Raw genomic sequence first — 23,239 nt, forward strand, 5'->3', positions numbered from 1 at the left:
TGTTCCTAGACGTGTAGCTGGAGGGATATTTGGAAATAACTGCCAAGTATAAGGAGAAGGCAATGGCACCTGACTCCAGTACTCTTGCCTGGAAAATCCCACGGATGGAGAAGCCTGGTGGGCTGCAATCCATGGGGTCGCTACGAGTTGGACACAACTGAGTGACTTCACATTCACTTTTCACTTTCACGCATTGGAGAAGGAAATGGCAACCCACTCCAGTGTTCTTGCCTGGAGAATCCCAGGGACGGGGGAGCCTGGTGGGCTGCCGTCTATGGGGTCGCATAGAGTCAGACACGACTGAAGCAACTTAGCAGCAGCAGCCAAGTATAATACCATCCTAGCCATTGGTGGGGCTCTGCTGCCCCCAGGTGGCTGAAGCCCTTCTCTGACAACTCCAGTGTTCTAACGCAGACGTTGGTGATTTTTAGAACGGAGCAGAGAATGTATGGAAAGGGTGATGATTGGGATTCCTTCACTTATTTATTCAATTAATAAATATAGAATTTCAACTATATTGCCAGGCACTGTGCCAAGTGCTGTTAGGAAATGACATTTGAGATCAAAGATCTGAAAACTGCCTTATCATTAAGAAGTCAAGGGCCATGCTCAGGGCTGCCCTGGGCATTGATCTCAGGAGAACAGTAGGAGGTAGCAAGGACTGGGGACGTGACCGATGATAATGGAGGCAGGATTTTCCAAATATGTTTCTTCCCCCAGGGGCACAAACGTATCTTATAGCCTATTATTAATAATTGAAATCCATTGGGTTAACAAGAGAAAGAATAGAAAGTAAAGGTAAGTGTGAGCATTAGATATAGACGAGAAGGTTTATACAGGGAAAGTTTGAGGTGGGGAGAGGAAGAGAATAGTCAAAACCCTTTGCTTCACTGAAAAAAATAAACAAAACAGATTAAAAAAAAATCCCAGGATGCCATATTTAACATGGCTTATCCTCAGAGATTATGACAGCCTGTATTAGTAAGTCACTGTAGTACTGATGGGTATGGAAAATGGTGCATTCCATTTGACACAGCAAATCCAGCGTTAGAAATTCATTGTATAGAACTACCTGTGGAGGTATGTAGAGAAAAGAGCAGATGATAAGACCATGTGCCCTTCATTTCACCTAGGCTTAAATGATGGCATCACAGATGCATAGAGTTCCTTAGTTCTTCAGATCGAAATTGTGTTGGCAGTTGTCTCTGCTGCTGGTTACTACTCTTATCTCCTGTTATGATTCTGTAAAAAAGTTTATAAAATCTCCAACCTTTTAATTTCAGTTGACCTCAAACATTCATTTGCTAAGCTCCCGTTGAATGTAAGACTTTGGCTCCTTGGGAAGAACAATGAAGGGATGACTTAGATTTGGTTCCTTGCACTGAAAGACCTTGGTCTAGAGAAGTCTGACTTGTAAAAACATAAGCTACAGTGACTCAGTAAAATAATGGCTATAACACAGCATTATGGAAATATGTGATAAGGAAGATACAGTTCATTGTAATTAGAGAGATAAGGGAGGGGTGGATTCCTAGTAGATGTTATATTTGAGACATGAAATATTTGAGTCAGGTGCACTGTGGTAAAGAATCTGCCTGCCAATGCAGGAGACACAAGAGATATGGGTTTGATTCCTGAGTCAGGAAGATCCCCTGGAGTTGGAAATGGCAAACTGTTCCAGTACTCATTCCTGGGCAGTCCTGTGGACAGAGGAGCATAGAGGGCTACGGTCCATGGGGTCACAGAGTTGGACATGACTGAGTGACTGAGCACGCACACGCCACTGCCCTTACCGCCTCTAAGCTTCTAGATTTTGAAAAAAAAAAGTTATTGTTTTTATTTTCTATCATATGAGCAATGCATGTTTGGAAAAATCCAAAGGATAAGAAAAATAGAGTAAAATTCTCTCTTTAAAATTGTTGAGTCCCTGCCCAATCTCATTTCTTTTCCTAAAAGCAAACAACGCTCTCAGCTTATTGTGTTTTTTTTTTTTTTCAGAATGATCTCTAGTGTATTTATGTGACTATATAACTCTGCTGTGATTTTACATAAATGGATATATGTGTCTTTCTGCACTTCAGAAAAAACTCAGTACCATATTTTGGATATTTTTCTATGATAGTACATACAGTTTAAACTCCTCCTTAACTAGAATTTCACAGTAAGGCTATTTCACCATGTCCGTTTTGATGGTCCATAAAGTGAGAGAAACTAAGGTCTTATCTTCTTTGCATAAACAAAGCAAACAAACAAAAAAACCCCACCTCAACACTGGACCTAACAGACATCTTTTTTTTTTCATATTTATTTATTTTTATTGAAGTATAGTTGATATGAAATGTGTTAATTTCTGGTGTACAACACAGTGATTCAGTTATATGTATGTTTATATTCCTTTTTCACTATAGTTTATCAGAAAATATTGGACATAGCTCCCTGTGATATATTATGTGAGTTTTGTTTTTGTCTACTTTATATATAGTAGTTTGTATCTGCTAATCCCAAACTTCTAATTTATCCCTCCTCCACACTTTTCCTCTTTGGTAACCATAAGTTTGTTTTCTACGTCTGTGAGTCTGTTTCTGTTTTTTAAATAAGTTCATTTGTATAATATTTTAGATAAATAAGTGATATCATGTGATATTTATCTTTGTCTGATTTACTTCACTCAGTACGATAATCTCTATGTCCAACCATGTTGCTGTGAAAGGCATTATTTCATTCTTTTTATGGCTGAGTAGTATTCCATTGTATACATAATATACCACATCTTCTTTATCCATGTCTCTCAAACAGATATCTTATTTGAAACTCTCACTTAAAGCTCCTCACCCAATTCCCTTGAACTCTACCCTGGAAAGAGATACAATCTTTGCAACCTCCAAACCTGTCCAGGGTTCTGTCTGCAAACTGCAAACTCTATTCTCTACTCCAAGAAATTTTACTCTGCATGGGGGGAGTAGACCTTCCATCTCCTGAATCCACCCCAATCTATGGACTTTCCTCTCCCACTGTCAGTTTCCTTGATTTTTGATATCCAAAGCAAGTGTGTCCACTAGAACACCAACAAAACAAGTCTACAAAACAAAACTTTTTACCTAAGCAGTAGCTCCTACAACCGTGTTTTGACCTTCAGTCCCACCATGAATTGGTAAAAACTCAGGTCCTCTTTTAAGTCTCTGAGATTCTAGCTGGCCTTCCCTAAGGAAGGCATGGATATCTCAATGGTGGAATGAAAGGGAACAGGACAAGGAAGCCCAGATGATATCTCAAATATGATCTACTAGAACTTGAACATTTTCCCAAATTAAGTATATTTTATAAACATCATTTTAATGGTTGCCCAGTATTCTAACCAACAAATATAATTTACTATTCTCTCATTTTTAAAAATTATATTATAGATGATCAATTATGGTTATCTTATGACATATTCTCCCTCACCCTGAATTTGTATAATTTACACAATCTTCAGTCAGTCAGTTCAGTTGCTCAGTTGTGTCCAACTCCAGCACGCCAGGCTTCCCTGTCCATCAACAACTCCCAAAGCTTGCTCAAACTCATGTCCATCGAGTTGGTGATGTCATCCAACCATCTCATCCTTTGTTGTCTCCTTCTCCTCCTGCCTTCAATCTTTCCCAGCATCAGGGTCTTTTCTAATGAGTCAGTTCTTCGCATCAGGTGGCCAAAGAATTGGAGTTTCAGCTTCAACATCAGTCCTTCCAGTGAATATTCAGGACTGATTTCCTTTAGAACAGACTGGTTGGTTCTCCTTGCAGTCCAAGGGACTCTCAAGAGTCTTCTCCAACACCACAGTTTAAAAGCATCAATTCTTTGGCACTCGGCTATCTTTATAGTCCAACTCTCACATCCATACATGACTCCTGGAAAAAACATAGCTTTGACTAGATGGACCTTTGTCAGCGAAATAATGTCTCTGCTTTTTAATATGCTCTCTAGGTTGGTCATAGCTTTTCTTCCAAGGAGCAAGTGTCATTTAACTTCATGACTGCAGTCACCATCTGCAGTGATTTAACAGCCCAAGGAAAGAAAGTCTGTCACTGTTTCCATATCTATTTGCCATGAACTGATGGGACTGGATGCCATGATCTCCATTTTTTGAATGGTGAGTTTCAAGCCAGCTTTTTCACTCTCCTCTTTCACTTTCATCAAGAGGCTCTTTAGCTCTTCGCTTTCTTCCATAAGGGTGGTGTTATCTGCATATCTGAGGTTATTGATATTTTTTCTCCCTGCAATCTTGATTCCAGCTTGTGCTTCATCCATGATGTACTCTGCATCTAAGTTAAATGAGCAGGGTGACAATATACAGCTTGACATACTCCTTCCCTGATTTGGAACCAGTCCGTTGTTCCATGTCTGGTTCTAATTGTTGCTCCTTGACCTGCATACAGATTTCTCAGGAGGCAGTTAAGGTGGTCTGGTATTCCTATCTCATTAAGAATCTCCATAGTCTGTTGTGATCCACACAGTCAAAGGTTTTGGCGTAGTCAATAAAGGAGAAGTAGATGTTTTTTCTGGAACTCTCTTGCTTTTTCAGTGATCTAATGGATGTTGGCAATTTGATCTCTGGTTCCTCTGCCTTTTCTAAATCCAGCTTGAACATCTGAAAGTTCACGGTTCATGTATTGCCGAAGCCTGCTGAGAGAATTTTGAGCACTACTTTGCTGGCGTGTAAGATGAGCGCAATTGTGTAGTAGTTTGAACATTCTTTGGCCTTGCCTTTCTTTGGGATTGGAATGAAAACTGACCTTTTCCAGTCCTGTAGCCACTGCTGAGTTTTCCAAATTTGCTGGCATACTGAATGCACTTTCACAGCATCATCTTTTAGGATTTGAAATAGCTCAACTGGAATTCCATCACCTCCACTAGCTTTGTTCATAGTGATGCTTCCTCAGGCTCACTTGACTTGGCACTCCAGGATGCCTGGCTCTAGGTGAGTGAACACACCATCATGGTTATCTGGGCCATAAAGATCTTTTTCGTATAGTTCTTTTGCGTATTCTTGCCACCTCTTAATACAGTCAGCTTCTGTTAGGTCCATACCGTTTCTGTCCTTTACTGAGCCCATCTTTGCATGAAACGTTCCCTTGGTATCTCTCATTTTCTTGAAGAGATCGCTAGTCTTTCCCATTCTATTGTTTTCTTCTCTTTCTTTGCACTGATCACTGAGGAAGTCTTTCTTATCTCTCCTTGCTATTCTTTGGAACTCTGCATTCAAATGGGTTTATATCTTTCCTTTTCTCCGTTGCCTTTAACTTTAGCTTCACCTATCCTATTTGTTTCAAATGCCAAATGACAGTAGAAAGATTGACACTGAGTTCTTTGACAACTTCTCCTGTAGCTATAAGAGGATCATCTTCAATGACTGCTCCCAACTGGTCAGTTGTTAACTTCAGATGGCTGGCCACTATGTTTCCCCATTATGACATTTCCAAGTTGTTGTAACGGCCAGGCTATTTGTCTGTCTTTCCACCAGTCACTTCCTTCTGCACAGCGACCTTGTTTTAGGCACAGCAAGTCCAGTTCCTGGAATAGGCCAAGGCCACCACACCCACCCGTTAAAGCCTCAATATTCCCCTGGGCATCAAGATTTTCCCCTGCCTTCCCCTGATAAGGGCTTCCAAGGCTTAGCAACCGTGTGTAGGAGGGCGGGGCCAGGCGCCGTGGCCCCACCCCCTGTGTGCGGCGCTAATAGGGGGCGTGGCCACGGCCGCACGCGATCGTCAACACCTTCTGCGCTTGCGTGCTTGGGACAACCGTTGCGGGGCGCCTGGGGCCCCCGAGGAAGGACGGTCGTCCCGCCAACCCCCTCCCCTTTCGGACTGAGGTACCCGGCCTGGTGGCCCCAGGACGTTCCCGACGCATGGCGGAGTGCTGTGGATGATGCCCATGAAGTTCTTAGTCCTTCTAGTTGCGCTGCTGCTATGGCCTTCGTCCCTGCCAGCGTATCGAAGTGAGTGACTGGCCAGGGGCGGCTGCCCCTCCAGTGACACTTGTGTGGGAACCTCCCGGGGTTCCTGGGCCTGTCTGAGACTCAACTTTCCTTTTCTGGGTCCTACATGCCTCCCAAACCCCATTCTCCAGGGGCTCGGCCTCAGGTGCCGAGTTGTGTCCCAGTTGCGGTCCGCTCCACCTGCGCGCGGTCAGGCAGTGATCCAGGCTTTGGGTCCCAAGCGTGGTTGGGGTGAGCCAGACTGGGCACCTGGGACTGCGCAAGTGACCGGGCAGAGACAACCCTTGTTCACCTGGCCTCGTTTACCGGAGAGTCGCTGCAGGTGTGGTAAAGCAGGGTGGGAGCACCTGCGGCCAGCTTTTGGATGGCTGCCTGGCTGGCTGGGGCGCATGGTTTTACATTGTTCGCTACCTTTTTCCCTGTAAATGTAATCTTCCGTGACATGTGCAAAAGTATGAAATTCCAGTTTCATTGTTCGTCAGGTTTTGTTGAAACACAGCCAGCCTATTGTCCAGGTTGCTTTCCCGCCTTTTAACAGCAGAGTTCAGTAGTTGCCACGGAGACAGGATGGGCTGCAAAGCCTGAACTATTCTCTCTCTGGCCCTTGACAGAAAGACTTTGAGCCCATGTTTAAACAAGGAGAGTGTGTGGATTGTGGGCAGCTGTCTAGGACACTCGCTGACCTCCTATGCATGCCCACTGAGCATCCTCAGGTGCACAGGATTCAAAACTGTAGCAGAGCAGAATTATGACTTAACTGCTTGTCCCGCCCCAATGGCTGAAAACTAATGTCATATTCAGGGGTGTTGAGACTACTATATTAATATCACATGAACACCTTGAGGTATTTAAGGGTCTGATATCTGGTATTCCAGATAGACCATGGAGGCCTATTCATCTAGACTAACTTTAGTTCACTGTAGTATCTAGTGATGTTGGGGTTTGGTGTAACTAACTAAATAAAATTTAACAGGTAGGTGTGAAAAAAATACTAAAGTGCATGCTAGTTATGCAGAGCTATATTTCAGACTTGTTAAAAGCTCTTAGTTAACAATTAAATTTCAAAAATGAAAACACAGCACAACCAAAGTCATAAATAGTAGTGGATAAAGTTCTGAATAAAGTGCCCTAGGTAACTAAAGTCAGCCCTTTCAATACTAGCATTTAATGATTGTTAGTTGTTTTAAACAAAAGTCTTTGTAAAATTTTTGGCTGTAAAGAACAGAGCATACTGAAGGTGATAATTGTCTTTTCTTGCTGCTACTAGTGGTCATTATTGCTAACATCAGAGATTGAATTCTGGTAGTTGTAGAGCAGTAGGTCACAACTGACTAATATATATGCAGACTTCAGCTGAAGTGAAATTAATACTGTCACACAGTACTCTCTGAGACTGCTTGAGAGCAATACCTGGATACTCAACTCAGTTTGATCTCTTGTCTAACTCCAAAACTCCATGGTCTGTGCTCTTTCTTTATACCCTCTTAAGCTAAACTTTCTTAAGGCTTGTAGGAAATGAAAAGATACTTCTCAGAAAAAGGAATGATTTTTGTGTTGAATATACAGACGATACAAGAGAAACGGAAATATATATATACAGGTCATAGATGACAAAGATATGTTAGAAAATGTAATTTACATCTTTTTCATAGAAGCAGATTAAGGGATATGTTAGGGCAGCGCTAACATGGCTACTTTCCCTGTGAAACCAGGTTTATCACTGTGTTCGATTTAAATCGGGTGTGTATTCTTTGTTTTGTATGTCTGCTCTTCTAACAGTATTGTCAAGAGAGCCATATAAAAAACTGCTCTCTCATGCCAAATAAAAGACAGCTTGGTTTTTTTAAGGAAAAGTGCATCTTTAACAACTTTTTTTAGAATACAAGATAGCTTTGAGGTTACCTTAAGCAAACATCACAGGAATTATTATATTTGTTGAAAACATCAGTACTTCTTTGGCATCTGTCTTTGTCTTTGGGAAAACTTTAGTCCTAATGGACCACAGAAGGCAAGGGAAGTAGTAAGGCAATAAATAAATATTCATATCTATTGGCAACTGAGTGGAATTGAAAGGGAAAGCATATTGCTTTAATTTCAAGAACATTGAGAAGGTGAAATTCACTTGGTTCTGGTGCTGCAAGTTCATCTTTCACTATTTCAAGGCTCAAGGCCATGGCACTTGGGAGAGTCGTTCAAACCTGTGAATGGAATGTTATGACACACTTCATTAATGTTTTGGATAATGAGTGTGTCTTCTAATGCAGATGTCAGAGGGTGGCCTTTGGGGATATAGTAGTTTCATTAGCCTATTAATATTTTCTGGGAAAAATTCTGTCTCTCTGTTCTTTGGAGCTCTTGTCTGTGTTGTTTTGATAGGGTCTTGTGTTTTTTAAGACTTCTTGTTTTCTGACAGTAACCAGTTAAGACTACTTTGTATATTCTCTGTTCTGAATGGAATTAGCCATCCTTCTGAGAAGACAAAATAGTACATAGTGTTAGAGAGCTGAGTATTTGGGATATATATCAATGCTGAAGTAATATTATTTAGGTCATTTTACTCAACAGAACTAAAAGAGCTATATTTCATGGTCATGAATTTGTTTGGGTTCTGATTAAATTTTAACATTACTCATAAGATAACTTTCTGATTTTTGACTCTTCATCTTAACTAAATTTGTGTTCCTTTTTCAAAATATAATTTAGTATAGTTATTTTGGTTTTCTGTTGCAGCATAAAAGACCACCCTCAAATTTTATCATTTCTCACGATTCTGTGGGTTGTCTGCACTCAGCTGAACAGTTCTGCTTCACATGGTGGAACTGAAGAAGCTCAGTTTGGATGAGAACATCCAACATGGCTGCTCATCTTTCAGGGTCTTTCTCTACATGACTTCTCATTTTTCAGTAATCTAGCCCAAGTGTCTTTATATCATGGGAGCTTGCTTCCAAGACAGAACTTTATAAGCCCTCAACATGCAAGTTTTTATAAAGCCTATGCCACGTCAAATTTGCTAGTGTCCTGTAATAGGCCAAGACAGTCACATGGGGAGAACCTATGTTCAGCATGGGAAGAGACATATTAACCCAAAACATAAATACCAAGAAGAGGAAAGCCATAAAGTTATGTTTCTTCTTTTTTTTCTGCTTCATTGAGACATAAATTGATTAATAAAAATTATATTTAAAGTGTACAATATGATAATTTGACATATGTATTAATATATATATTAATGCCCACCAAAGTGAAAGAGGAGAGTGAAGAAGTTGGCTTAAAGCTCAACATTCAGAAAACGAAGATCATGACATCTGGTCCCATCACTTCATGGGAAATAGATGGGGAAACAGTGGAAACAGTGTCAGACTATCTTTTTGGGCTCCAAAATCACTGCAGATGGTGACTGCAGCCATGAAATTAAAAGACACTCCTTGGAAGAAAAGTTATGACCAACCGAGATAGCATATTCAAAAGCAGAGACATTACTTTGCCAACAAAGGTCCGTCTAGTCAAGGCTGTGGTTTTTCCAGTAGTCATGGATGGATGTGAGAGTTGGACTGTGAAGAAAGCTGAGCGCCCAAGAATTGATGCTTTTGAACTGTGGTGTTGGAGAAGACTCTTGAAAGTCCCTTGGACTGCAAGGAGATCCAACCAGCCCATTCTAAAGGACATCAGCCCTGGGATTTCTTTGGAAGGACTGATGCTAAAGCTGAAACTCCAGTACTTTGGCCACCTCATGTGAAGTGTTGACTCATTGGAAAAGACTCTGATGCTGGGAGGGATTGGGGGCAGGAGGAAAAGGGGACGACAGAGGATGAGATGGCTGGATGGCATCACTGACTCGATGGACGTGAGTTTGAGTGAACTCCGGGAGATGGTGATGGACAGGGAGGCCTGGCGTGCTGCAACTCATGGGGTCGCAAAGAGTCGGACACGACTGAGCAACTGAACTGAACTGATTGAATTAATTAACACATGTCACCTCACATCTTTACCTTTTTGTATCATCAACTGTTGTCACCATATTATATGTTAGATCCTGAGGCTTTGTTTTTCTTATAACTAAAAGTTTTGTATTTTTTTTTTTTAGCCAGTCGTTCTCCCCATTTCCTCTGTCCTTAACCCTGAAGTTATGTTTCCTTAATATGAACACTTAATTAATATAAACAGAATTACCTGTTTGTTTTACTTGCTAGCAAAAGTTAAAATTTGAATTAACAAATTATAGGAAAACTGTTGCATGAATAACAAGATGTGACATTTTCTTTTCTGATCATTCTTTGAGTATACCCTACTAATGAAGCATAGTTATTACAGCTTTGAGTTGGAAGTACTTCAGCTCAGTTATTCAAGTTTCTTTTAACTTGAAGGTATTGGTGTTTTAGCTGGAAGTTCTTACATGCTGACAGCTTTCAGGTATTAATTCTTACTTGCAACACTTCTGTAGAGTATGGGAAGTCTGTTTATGAGCTCATTTCATGACTTGGGTGGAAAATACAAGCAATTTGTTCTCTAGAGCTAAGACATTCAGGCAGAGTCTGGCCCATTTATAAATGATTCAATGCGTGGGTATATGTTAAGCTTTATATACATGAATTCTTTGTTGACAAAGCTATTCACTCTTGTGGTAATACAAATACTAGTTATATTTGAATCTTTTAAAAGATGCGCATCCATGATTCTTGTTTTAAATTGGGTGCAATCACCAAGTGTTATGTTAAGATTACAGTAAAAACATATGAGTTCTAAAGCACAATGACCAATCATATTCCGTTGAACTTTAACTACTTTTGTCTGTATCTGAAATGTTTTAAAAATGTATTTTTCCTTCTTTACTGAGCTACTATGTTTCCCCAGTTATACTGAACATTTTGTTGTTATCTTTAACTTACCAGGTATTTATTGTTATGCCAATTTTTTTTGTTTAAATCAATAATATTATTGGGCTTTAAGGAAAAGGCCTTAGTTTTTAAAAACATAAATTACATTTTAAGCACATGATCAGATAGCACTCATCTTATTTTGTTGTTCAGTCACCAAGTCCTGTCTGACTCTTTGTGACCCTGTGGACTGCAGCACGCTAGGCCTCCCTGTCCCTCACCATCTCCCAGAGTTTGCCCAAGTTCATGTCCACTAATCGGTGATATAACCAACCATCTCATCCTCTGTTGCCCTTTTCTCCTTCTGCCTTCAATCTTTCCCAGCATTGGGGTCTTTTCCAATGCATCAGGTGGCCAAAGTATTGGAGTTTCAACTTGAGCATTAGTCTTTCCAATGAATATTTGGGGTTGATTTCTTTTAGGATTGACTGGTTTGATCTCCTTGCTATCCAAAGGACTCTCAAGAGTCTTCTCTAGCATCATAGTTTGAAAGCATCAATTCTTTGGCACTCAGCCTTCTTTATGGTCCAACTCTCACATCCATACGTGACTACTAGAAAGACCATAGCTTTAACTATAAGGACCTTTGTTGGCAAAGTGATGTCTTTGCTTTTTATACGCTGTTTAGGTTTGTCATACCTTTCCTTCCAAGAAGTAATCATCTTTGAATTTCATGGCTGAAGTTACCATCTGTAGTGATTTTAGAGCCCAAGAAGAGGTAATCTGTCATTGCTTCCACCTTTCTCCCATCTATTTGCCATGAAGTGATGGGACCAGATGCCATGATCTTAGTTTTTTTTAGTATTGAGTTTTAAGTCAGATTTTTCATACTCTTGTTTTACCTCATCAAGAAGCTCTTTAGTTCCCTGCTTTCTGCCATTGGAATGGTGTTATCTGCATATCTGAGGTTGTTGATATTTCTCCTGGCTGTCTTGATTCCAGCTTATAGCTCATCCAGCCCAGCATTTCACATGATGTACTCTGCATATAAGTTAAATAAACGGGGTGACAATATACAACCTTGTCATACTGCTTTCTTGATTGTGAACCAGTCAGCTTTTCCATATAAGGTTCTTGACCTGCATACAGGTGTGTCTTCTGCATACCTCATAAGACAGGTAAGATGGTCTGATATTCCCATCTCTTTAAGAGTTTTCCACAGTTTGTTATGATCCATACAGTCAAAGGCTTTAGCATCATCAATGAGATAGAAGTAGATGTTTTTCCGGAATTCCCTTGCTTTCTCTATGATCCAGCGAATGTTGGCAATTTGGTCTCTAGTTCCTCTGCCTTTTCTAAACCCACCTTGTACATCTGGAAGTTCTTGATTCAAGTACTATGGAAGCCTGGCTTGAAGAATTTTGAGCATAACCTTACTAGCATGGCAAGTGAGCACAATTGTCTGATAGTTTGAACATTCTTTAGTACTTCCATTCTTGGGAATTGGGGTGAAGAATGACCTTTTCCAGTCCTGTGGCCACTGCTGAGTTTTCCAAATTTGCTGACATTTAGAGTGCAGTACTTTAATAGCATCATTTTTCTTTTTTTAAAAAATTTAAGTAGCTCTGCTGGAATTTCATTATTTGCATTAGCTTTATTGGCAGCAGTGCTTCCTAAGGCCCACTTGACTTCACACTCCAGGATGTCTGGCTCTAGGTGAGTGATCACACCATCATCATTATCTGGGTCATTAAGATCTTTTTCTGAACAGTTCTTCTATGTATTCTTGCCATCTCTTCTTGATCTCTTCTGCTTCTATTAGGTATTTACCCTTTCTGTCCTTTATTCTGCCCATCTTTGCATGAAATGTTACTTTGATATCTCCAATTTTCTTAAAGAGATCTCTAGTCTTTTCCCTTCTGTTGTTTCACTCTTTCTTTGCATTGTTCATTGAAGAAGGCCTTCTTGTCTCTCCTTGCTATTCTCTGGAACTCTGCATTCAGTTAGGTATACCTTTCTCTTTCTCCCTTGGTTTTCACTTCTCTTCTTTGTTGTCGCTATTTGTAAGGCCTCCTCAGATAACCACTTTGCCTTCTTGCATTTCTTTTATCTTTGGGATGGTTTTGTCAGTGCCTCCTGTATAGTATTACAAATCTCTGTCCATAGTTCTTCAGGCACTCTGTTTACCAGATCTAATCCCTTGAATCTATTCATCACGCCCACTGTATAATCATAGGGGATTTGATTTGGGTGGGATTTGATTTAGGTCATACCTGAATGGCCTAGTGGTTTTCCCGGTTTTCTTTAGTTTAAGCCTGAATTTTGCTATAAGGAGCTGATGTTCTGAGCCACAGTCAGCTCACGGTCTTGTTCTTGCGGACTGTATAGAACTTCTCCATCTTTGGATACAAAGAATGCATAATCAATCTGATTTCAGGATTGACCATTTGGTGATATCCATGTGTAAAGTCATCCCTTGTGTTGTTGGAAAAGGGTGTTTGCTATGATCAGTGTGTTCTCTTGGCAGAATTTTGTTAGCCTTTGCCTTGCTTCATTTTGTACTTCAAGGCCAAACTTGCCTATTACTCCAGGTATTTCTTGACTTCCTACATTTGCATTTCAATTCCCTATGATGAATAGAACATTTTTGGTTGATATTAGTTCTGTGAGGTCTTTTAGGTCCTCATAGAACTGGTTGGCTTCAGCTTCTTTGGCATCAGTGGTTGGGGCATAGACTTGGATCACTGTGATGTTGAATGGTTTGCCTTGGAAAAGAACTGAGATCATTCTGTTTTTGAGATTGCATCCAAGTACTGCATTTTGGACTCTTTCGTTGATTATGAGAGTGACTCCATTTCTTCTATGGGATTGCAAGGGAACTCATATTGAGAGAGAGAGTTTTTTTTTTTTAGGATTTAGGATTTTTTAGGATTCTCTCTTAACGTGTAGTGTTTTTGAGCATATTTCTTTGTACTGCCTGGGTATAACATTATGTATACATAACTTACTACAGTCTATTGGTATCAGCATTTTGCTAGTTTCAGTGAAATGTAGAAACCTAACCTCCCTTTATGTTCTTTTACCTTCTCTCATTCATAGTGTTGTCATATATATTTCTTTAGCATACATAGAGAACCACATCAGATAGTATTATAATTTTACTTCAGCTGTCAATCATAGTTTGAAAAACTCAAGAGGAAAAGAAAAGTTCACTGAATTTTCCCATATTTTTGCTCCTTCTGTTACTCTTTCTTCCTTGCCAATGTTCAGGATACCTTCTTTTATGATTTCCTTTTTTTTTTTATGTTGTTGTTTTATCCCATGGATGGAGGAGCCTGGCAGGATAGTCCATGGGGTTGCAAAGAGTTGGACCCAACTGAGCGGCTTCACATGTTTAGTTACTAAGTTGTGTCTGACTGTTTTGTGACCCTCTGGACTATAGCCCACCAGGCTCTTCTGTCCATGGGATTTTCCAGGCAAGAATACTGGAGTGAATTGCCGTTTCCATCTCCAGGGAATCTTGCTGACCTAGGAACTGGACCTGCGTCTCCTGCATTGCAGGCAGATTCTTTACTGCTGACCCACTAGGGATGTCCTCCTTTCTGTTTAATGAGCTTAATTTAGTTATTCTTTTAGAATAGGTCTTCTGGCAACAATTTACCTTAATTTCCCTTCATCTGAGAGGTTTTAATTATCCTTTCATTGCTGAAGGATTTTTTCCCTTGATAAAGAATTCTAGATTGATAGTCCTTTCCTTTTATCACTTGAAAAATATTATGCCATTTCCTTCTGACATTAATGATTTCTCTTGAGAATTCAAATTGTAATTTAACCTGCTTCTTTCAAGACTTTTTTCTTTGTCTTTAGAGTTTTCAGAAGTTTGACCATGATACATCTTAACATGGATTTCTTTGGGTTTATTCTGTTTTGAGATTTAGATTCTTGAATCTGTAAATTCATGTCTTTTGCCAAATTTGGGAAATTTTCAGTCATTATGTTTTTGAATACCCATTTCTGTTTATCCTTTTTCTTTTCTCTTTCCAAGGCTCAGGTGACATGAATGTTAGATCTTTTTGTTACAGTCTGACAAGACTCTGAGGCTCTTTTCATTTGTTTGCATTTCATTTTTTCTCCTTTATTCAGGTTGGTAATTGCTGATATTCTATCTTCCAGTTCACTGCTTATTTCCTCTTTCCCCTCCATTCTGCTGTTGAACCTATCCACTGAGTTTTTCAGTTCAGTTATTGTTACTCAATTCTAAAACTTAATTTATCCTTATATATTCTATTTCTTTGCTGAGATTTTCTACTTATTTATTAAGACTTTTTATTTTTCATTTGTTTCAAGAAATCCATAATTGCTTGTTGAAGCATTTTTATGATGGCTACTTCTAAATCCCTGTCAGATAATTCTAACATCTGCATCATCTCAGTGTTGGCATCTGTTGGGTTTCTTTTCTTAATCAAATTGAGATATTTCCTGGTTCTTGTAATGACCACTACCCTTTGATTAAAACCTGGGTATTTTGGGTATTATGTTGTAAGACTGGACCTTATTTAACTCTTTTGCTACAGATTTAAATAGGTCTCTGACACCACTTTAATGGTGGATGTGGGGTGTTGCCTTGTTACCACAGAAAGGAGCTGAAAGTCCTAGCTCCTTATTTGGCCTTCTCTACTTGAAAAGAAGAGGTATTCATATTTGTTGCAGCACTTTGTGGGATAAGGGCAGAGGAATTGGGGAAGCTTAATGAAACTTGATGAGGGTGAAAGTCTGTGTTCTCCACTCAGCCTTTGCTGGTGGGGGTAGGATTGCAAGGTTTTCTGTGCTTTTGACTCTTTTTTTTTTAATTGAAGGATAATTTCTTTACAGAATTTTGTTGTTTTCTGTCAAACCGCAACATGAATCAGCCATAGGTATACATATATCCCCTCCCTTTTCTGTCTTGCTAGTTTATTCTTTTCCTGGTCCTTTGGCCATGAAGAAAGCAGTCTTTTCTTTGAGCCTTTTTGGTCTGTGTCCATTGGTGTTTTTGGATTGCCAGCATCTCCAGTTCCCAGTCTAGGATATATATGGCAAAAAGAAAACCCAGGGAACTCACTGCTGTGTTGTTACTCAAGTCCTGAAGTCCCTAGTTGGTCTACCTTCATCACTCTACCTTTCAGAGTCTTCTCATCTCAGGCTTGTCTTACATATAATGTTCAGGATTTTTATCTTTTAGTAGGAAGGATAGAGGAAAAATACATATTGTCTATCTTTTTGGAAGTAGAAGTCCAAATATATTGTTTTAAAACATTGTATTTGGGGCTTATGGAAGAGGCATTACGTTTTACAAGTAAACAAGATTACCTAAGTAGAACACACATAGGAATTGTGTGATGACTTATTTTTAATTTTGGTCAAAATATGTTGGAATGAAATTTATAGTCATTTTGTCTATGTTATTTTCCAGTTTGTGTATGAAGTATGTCGACTTAAAAAAAATGCACTATGTGAGTGTTGTGAGTTAAGTTTTATTTGGGAAAAAATGAGTGCAGCCTGGGAGACAGCACCTCAGATTTTGGAGGAATTGTTCCAAAGAGGCAGGGGGGAAGGTCAGTATATATGTAATTTTGGTTAAGGAGGAATACATGCAACCAGACACGTATTTTTCCAGAAAGTTTCTGCTAGTCCTGTGAAGCTTTCTGCCTGTCATGAGGATCATTCATCACCTTGCAGGATTTTAGTGCTATTTAAAATATGAGTAGATACAAGAATTGGGCTCATAAAATCGGCTCCTGAAAGTATCTATCTGAAGACCTGTCCTGCCAGTTTTTCCCTGAGTAGGGTGCCTCATTTCTGTTCACCCTGAACTCCTTTTGAGGGGGCAGGTATTGAAAATCAGCAGCTGCAGCAGCATATGATTTAATCCTTGTAGAGGTGGATAGCAAGTGCCAGTGTCAAATGCCAATTTGTAGTTGATAGGCACTAGTTACTGGAAAGAAGAGAGGAGTCTTAATTGATGATCAGATACCTATTTAAGTTATTTAGATACAGTTTTATCTGAGTAGTGATTCATAGTACTCTAAATTAGAGAGAGACTATAAATAAACTCACTATTTGAGAATTTATTTAAAATTGTCCTTTAATTTATTATTATAAGCAACTAACCAGTATACTTTATTTTCCTAGCAACATTGTTTTTACTTTAAAATGTTTGATACCAAACCTCAAGTTTTTGTCTTTTAAAAGCCTTTAGATTAATACATATGCTATTAATTTAAAATTGTTTTAGTTTGCAGGTTCATAATTAAGAATTTCAGGAATTATAACCAAGTTAATGTCAAAATAAAATACAGTTCATATTAAATGTTGTCAGAGAATTATAGCAGTTAAAGACTATACATAGAACATTTTAATGGAAAAATTTTATTGGTCCTGATGATTTTACAGTATTGTGTAAGTTTTATAATAACCAGTTTTTGAGATTCCATATGTTTGGTTTGTAATACATTTCAAGTGAAATCCCATATTTACATTTTATGTATGTGTTGTTCGATACCGTTCTTGAAAAGTTTAGCTATATGGACTTCAAGTGCAAAAATCCAAATTCTATATAGATTTGGATGTGTCCTTACTTTCCAGTTTTGTATTCTGCAATAACTACACAATCACCACATAAATAAAACACAGAAGAACACATTTTTAAAAGTAAATTTTTAAAAAAGTCTTAAGATTTACCACTTTTCTTTTGAGATTTTAAATTGTTACATTAAATAATGAACTTACCAAGAAATATTAAAATTACCTAGTTTTCTTATAGTCCTACATTTTATTACCCTTTGAAGTAAAAATTTTTCATATTAAAGCTTCCAAATTTGAGGCTATACATCTTTTAAAAATTGTAGCTCCTTTCCTTGTTTTTAACCAAAAAGCTGGAGTTGTTGGTTTAGTTTTCCTTTTTATTCAGCTTAGAAGCTATTGGTTCTTTGATCAAGATTTAGGGTGACATTTTTTTTTTATTTCTTAAAACTTTAGTCTCAAAAGAACTAAAGAACTAGGTATCTTTCTAATAAGCTTTTTAATATTAGCATTAGTGTCATTACTTTTTATTGTTATTTTTGGCATGTAGTCATCTCACATACTAGTAAATAATGCTCAAAATTCTCCAAGCCAGGCTTCAGCAATACGTGAACTGTGAACTTCCTGATGTTCAAGCTGGTTTTCGAAAAGGCAGAGGAACCAGAGATCAAATTGCCAACATCCGCTGGATCATGGAAAAAGCAAGAGAGTTCCAGGAAAACATCTATTTCTGCTTTATTGACTATGCCAAAGCCTTTGACTGTGTGGATCACAATAAACTGGAAAATTCTGAAAGAGATGAGAACAACAGACCACCTGAGCTGCCTCTTGAGAAACCTGTATGCAGGTAGGAAGCAACAGTTAGATCTGGACATGGAACAACAGACTGGTTTCAAATAGGGAAAGGAGTACGTCAAGGCTGTATATTGTCACCCTGCTTATTTAACTTCTATGCAGAGTACATCATGAGAAACGCTGGGCTGGAAGAAGCACAAGCTGGAATCAAGATTGCTGGGAGAAATATCAATAACCTCAGATATGCAGATGACACGACTGTTATGGCAGAAAGTGAAGAGGAACTAAGAAGCCTCTTGATGAAAGTGAAAGTGAAGAGTGAAAAAAGTTAGCTTAAAGCTCAACATTCAGAAAATGAAGATCATGGCATCCGGTCCCATCACTTCATGGCAAATAGATGGGGAAACAGTGGAAACAGTGTCAGACTTTATTTTTGGGGGCTCCAAAATCACCACAGATGGTGATTGCAGCCATGAAATTAAAAGACGCTTACTCCTTGGAAGGAAAGTTATGACCAATCTAGATAGCATATTCAAAAGCAGAGACATTACTTTGCCAACAAAGGTCCTTCTAGTCAAGGCTATGGTTTTTCCAGTGGCCATGTATGGATGTGAGAATCAGACTGTGAAGAAAGCTGAGCGCCCAGGAATTGATGCTTTTGAACTATGGTGTTGGAGAAGACTCTTGAGAGTCCCTTGGACTGCAAGGAGATCCAAGCAATCCACTCTGAAGGAGATCAGCCCTGGGATTTCTTTGGAAGGACTGATGCTAAAGCTGAAACTCCATTACTTTGGCCACCTCATGCGAAGAGTTGACTCATTGGAAAAGACTCTGATGCTGGGAGGGATTGGGGGCAGGAGGAAAAGGGGATGACAGAGAATGAGATGGCTGGATGGCATCACCAGCTCAATGGCCGTGAGTTTGAGGGAATTCCAGGAGTTGGTGATGGACAGGGAGGCCTGGCGTGCTGCAGTTCATGGGGTTGCAAAGAGTCGGACACGACTGAGTGACTGAACTGATGGAACTGAGTCACTTTTTAGTTGCATAGAAACTCTTGCCCCACCCCACCCCCCTTTTTAGTGTAAGGTTTCTGGAAAAAATTGTTAGTTAGAACAGTTAATGTGCTTTAGTTTTACTAGTTAGGAAAATCTCTCCAGAAACAGATAAAGATGTAACTGTTGAGGTTTTTCCAAAACAATGCATTTATATATTTCCATTCTTTTAAATGTATATTGTGGATGAAATTGTTTTTACCCCTATTATGAATTGAGGTTTTTATTCAATTAGATATATTCATGCAATTTTATATTAACTTCCTCATGCTTTAAAATAGTAAAATTTGGCATATGTAATAGCATAATGATCCACTCCAGTGTTCTTGCCTAGAGAATCCCAGGGACGGGGGAGCCTGGTGGACTGCTGTCTATGGGGTTGCACAGAGTCATACACGACTGAAGCAGCAGCATCGCATAATGGCATAATGAAAAGATATAGCATAATGAAACTGATAATGGGCTGCCGTCTATGGGGTTGCACAGAGTCGGACACGACTGAAGCAGCAGCATCGCATAATGGCATAATGAAAAGATACAGCATAATGAAACTGATAAATAAAACTCTTGGTTTATGCATGCCTTCAGTTAGCTCTGCTAACTAAAATGAAAATAACTCCTATTGATAAATTTAAATTTTATTAATTCTAGTTCTTTTAAAATGATTTTTAAAATCTTTGTGTTAATGTCCAGTAAGTATAATGCAAACCAGTTACCAATATGAGATTTTAAATATATAATATACATAGAATAAGGTGCACAGTCTAATGTATAGTTTAATCAATTTTTATAGTTAATGCTTCTGGGTAAGCAGTGCATAAACAAACAAAATATTTCCAGCTAGTTTAGTTTGCAAGCGTTATATTTTAACATATAGAAATAGTTGAAGTCTTACATAGAAATTTATTTATTTTTTAAAATTTATTTTAATCAGAGGCTACTTACTTTACAATATTGTAGTGGTTTTGTCATACATTGACATGAGTCAGCCATGGGTGTACATGTGTTCCCCATCCTGAACCCCCTCCTTCCCTCCCAATCCTATCCCACTGGGTCATCCCAGTGCACCAGCCCTGAGAACCCTGTCTCATGCATTGAACCTGGACTGGTGATCTGTTTCACATATGATAATATACATGTTTCAATGCTATTCTCTCAAATCATTCCACCCTTGCCTTCTCCCACAGAGTCCAAAAGACTGTTCTATACACCTGTGTCTCTTTTGCTGTCTCGCATGTAGGGTTATTGTTACCATTTTTCTAAATTCCATATATATTGCTGGGAGAAATGTCAATAACCTCAGATATGCAGATGACACCATCCTTATGGCTGAAAGTGAAGAAAAACTAAAGAGCCTCTTGATGAAAGTGAAAGAAGAGAGTGAAAAAAGTTGGCTTAAAGCTCAACATTCAGAAAACTAAGATCATCGCATTCAGTCCCATCACTTCATGGCAAATAAATGGGGAACAGTGGAAACAGAGGCTGACTTTATTTTTCTGGGCTCCAAAATCACTGCAGATGGTGATTGCAGCCATGAAATTAAAAGCCACTTGCTCCTTTGGAAGGAAACTTAGGACCAACCTAGACAGCATATTAAAAAGCAGAGACATTACTTTGCCAACAAAGGTCCGTCTAGTCAAGGCTATGGTTTTTCCAGTAGTCACGTATGGATGTGAGAGTTGGACATTAAAGAAAGCTGAGCTCAGGATTGATGCTTTTGAACTGTGGTATTGGAGAAGACTCTTTAGAGTCCTTTGGACTGCAAGGAGATCCCACCAATCCGTCTTAAAGGAGATCAGTCCTGGGTGTTCATTGGAGGGACTGATGTTGAAGCTGAAACTCCAATACTTTGGCCATCTGATGCAGAGAGCTGACTCATTTGAAAAGACCCGGATGCTGGGAAAGATTTGAGGGCAGGAGGAGAAGGGGATGACAGAGGATGAAATGGTTGGATGGCATCACCGACACAATGGACATGGGTTTGGGTGGACTCTGGGAGTTGGTGATGGACAGGGAGGCCTGGCATACTGTGGTTCAGGGGGTTGCAAAGAGTTGGACATGACTGAGTGACGGAATTGAACTGAACTGATACTGTATTGGTGTTTTCTTTCTGGCTTACTTCACTCTGTATAAAAGGCTCCAGTTTTATCCACCTCATTAGAACTGATTCCAATGTATTCTTTTTAATGGCTGAGTAATATTCCATTGTATATATGTACCACAGCGTTCTCATCCATTCATCTGTTGATGGACATCTAAGTTGCTTCCATGTCCTGGCTATTATAAATAGTGCTGCGATGAACATTGGGGCACATGTGCCTCTTTTGATTCTGGTTTCCTCAGCATGTATGCCCAGCAATGAGATTGCTGGGTCATATGGCAGTTCCAGTTTTTTAAGGAATCTCCACACTGTTCTCCATAGTGGCTGTACTAGTTTGCATTCCCACCAACAGTGGGAATTCGCCACACCCTCTCCAGCATTTATTGTTTGTAGACTTTTGGATAGCAGCCATTCTGACTGGCGTGAAATGGTACCTCATTGTGGTTTTGATTTGCATTTCTCTGATAATGAGTGATGTTGAGCATCTTTTCATGTGTTTGTTAGCCATCTGTATGTCTTCTTTGGAGAAATGTCTGTTTAGTTCTTTGGCTCTTTTTTTGATTGGGTCATTTATTTTTCTGGAATTGAGCTGCAGGAGTTGCTGTTATATTTTTGAGATTAATTCTTTGTCAGTTGCTTCATTTGCTATTATTTTCTCCCATTCAGAAGGCTGTCTTTTCTCCTTGCTTATAGTTTCCTTCGTTGTGCAGAAGATTTTAATTAAATTAGATCCCATTTGTTTATTTTTGCCTTTATCTCCAATATTCTGGGAGGTGGATCATAGAGGATCCTGCTGTGATTTATGTTGGAGAGTGTTTTGCCTATGTTTTCTTCTAGGAGTTTTATAGTTTCTGGTCTTATGTTTAGATCTTTAATCCCTTTTGAGTTTATTTTTGTGTATGGTGTTAGAAAGTTCTAGTTTCATTCTTTTACAAGTCGTTGACCAGTTTTCCCTGCACCATTTGTTAAAGAGATTGTCTTTTCTCCATTGTATATTCTTGCCTCCTTTGTCAAAGATAAGGTGTCCATAGGTGCGTGGATTTATCTCTGGACTTTCTATTTTGTTCCATTGATCTATATTTCTTTGTGCTAGTACTATACTGTCTTGATGACTGTAGCTTTGTAGTAAAGCCTGAAGTCAGGCAGGTTGATTCCTCCAGTTCCATTCTTCTTTCTCAAGATTGCTTTGGCTATTCGAGGTTTTTTGTATTTCCATACAAATTGTGAAATTATTTGTTCTAGTTCTGTTAAAAATACAGTTGGTAGCTTGATAGGGATTGCATTGAATCTGTAGATTGCTTTGGGTAGTATACTAATTTTAACTATATTGATTCTTCCAATCCATGCACATGGTATATTTCTCCATCTATTTGTGTCCTCTTTGATTTCTTTCATCAGTGTTTTGTAGTTTTCTATATATAGGTCTTTTGTTTCTTTAGATAGATATATTCCTAAGTATTTTATTCTTTTTGTTGCAATGGTGAATGGAATTGTTTTCTTAATTTCTTTTTCTGATTTCTCATTGTTAGTGTATAGGAATGCAAGGGACTTCTGTGTGTTAATTTTATATCCTGCAACTTTACTATATTCATTGATTAGTTCTAGTAATTTTCTGGTGGAGTCTTTAGGATTTTCTATGTAGAGAATCATGTCATCTGCAAACAGTGAGAGTTTTATTTCTTCTTTTCCAATCTAGGTTCCTTTTTCTGCTCTGATTGCTGTGGCCAAAACTTCCAAAACTATGTTGAACAGTAGTGGTGAGAGTGGGCACCCTTGTCTTGTTCCTGACTTTGGGGGAAATGCTTTCAATTTTTCACTATCGAGGATAATGTTTGCTGTGGGTTTGTCATATATAGCTTTTATTATGTTGAGGTACATTCCTTCTATTCCTGCTTTCTGGAGGGTTTTTATCAGAAATGGATGTTGAATTTTGTCAAAGGCT

General features: G+C 38.9%; 1 protein-coding gene across 1 annotated transcript in view; it reads left to right on the forward strand.

Moving 5' to 3' along the window:
• Nucleotides 1-5,822: 5,822 nt before the first annotated feature.
• The window catches only part of SPESP1 (sperm equatorial segment protein 1), a 33,230-nt gene continuing 15,813 nt past the window's right edge, over nt 5,823-23,239 (forward strand). The window contains exon 1 of the mRNA XM_069595510.1: nt 5,823-5,974. Within this exon, the coding sequence (XP_069451611.1) occupies nt 5,902-5,974 (73 nt within the window). The 5' untranslated portion in view covers nt 5,823-5,901. The remainder of the gene's footprint in view (nt 5,975-23,239) is intronic.

Source organism: Ovis canadensis, chromosome 7, assembly GCF_042477335.2.
Source record: "Ovis canadensis isolate MfBH-ARS-UI-01 breed Bighorn chromosome 7, ARS-UI_OviCan_v2, whole genome shotgun sequence".
Classification (NCBI taxonomy): domain Eukaryota; kingdom Metazoa; phylum Chordata; class Mammalia; order Artiodactyla; family Bovidae; genus Ovis; species Ovis canadensis.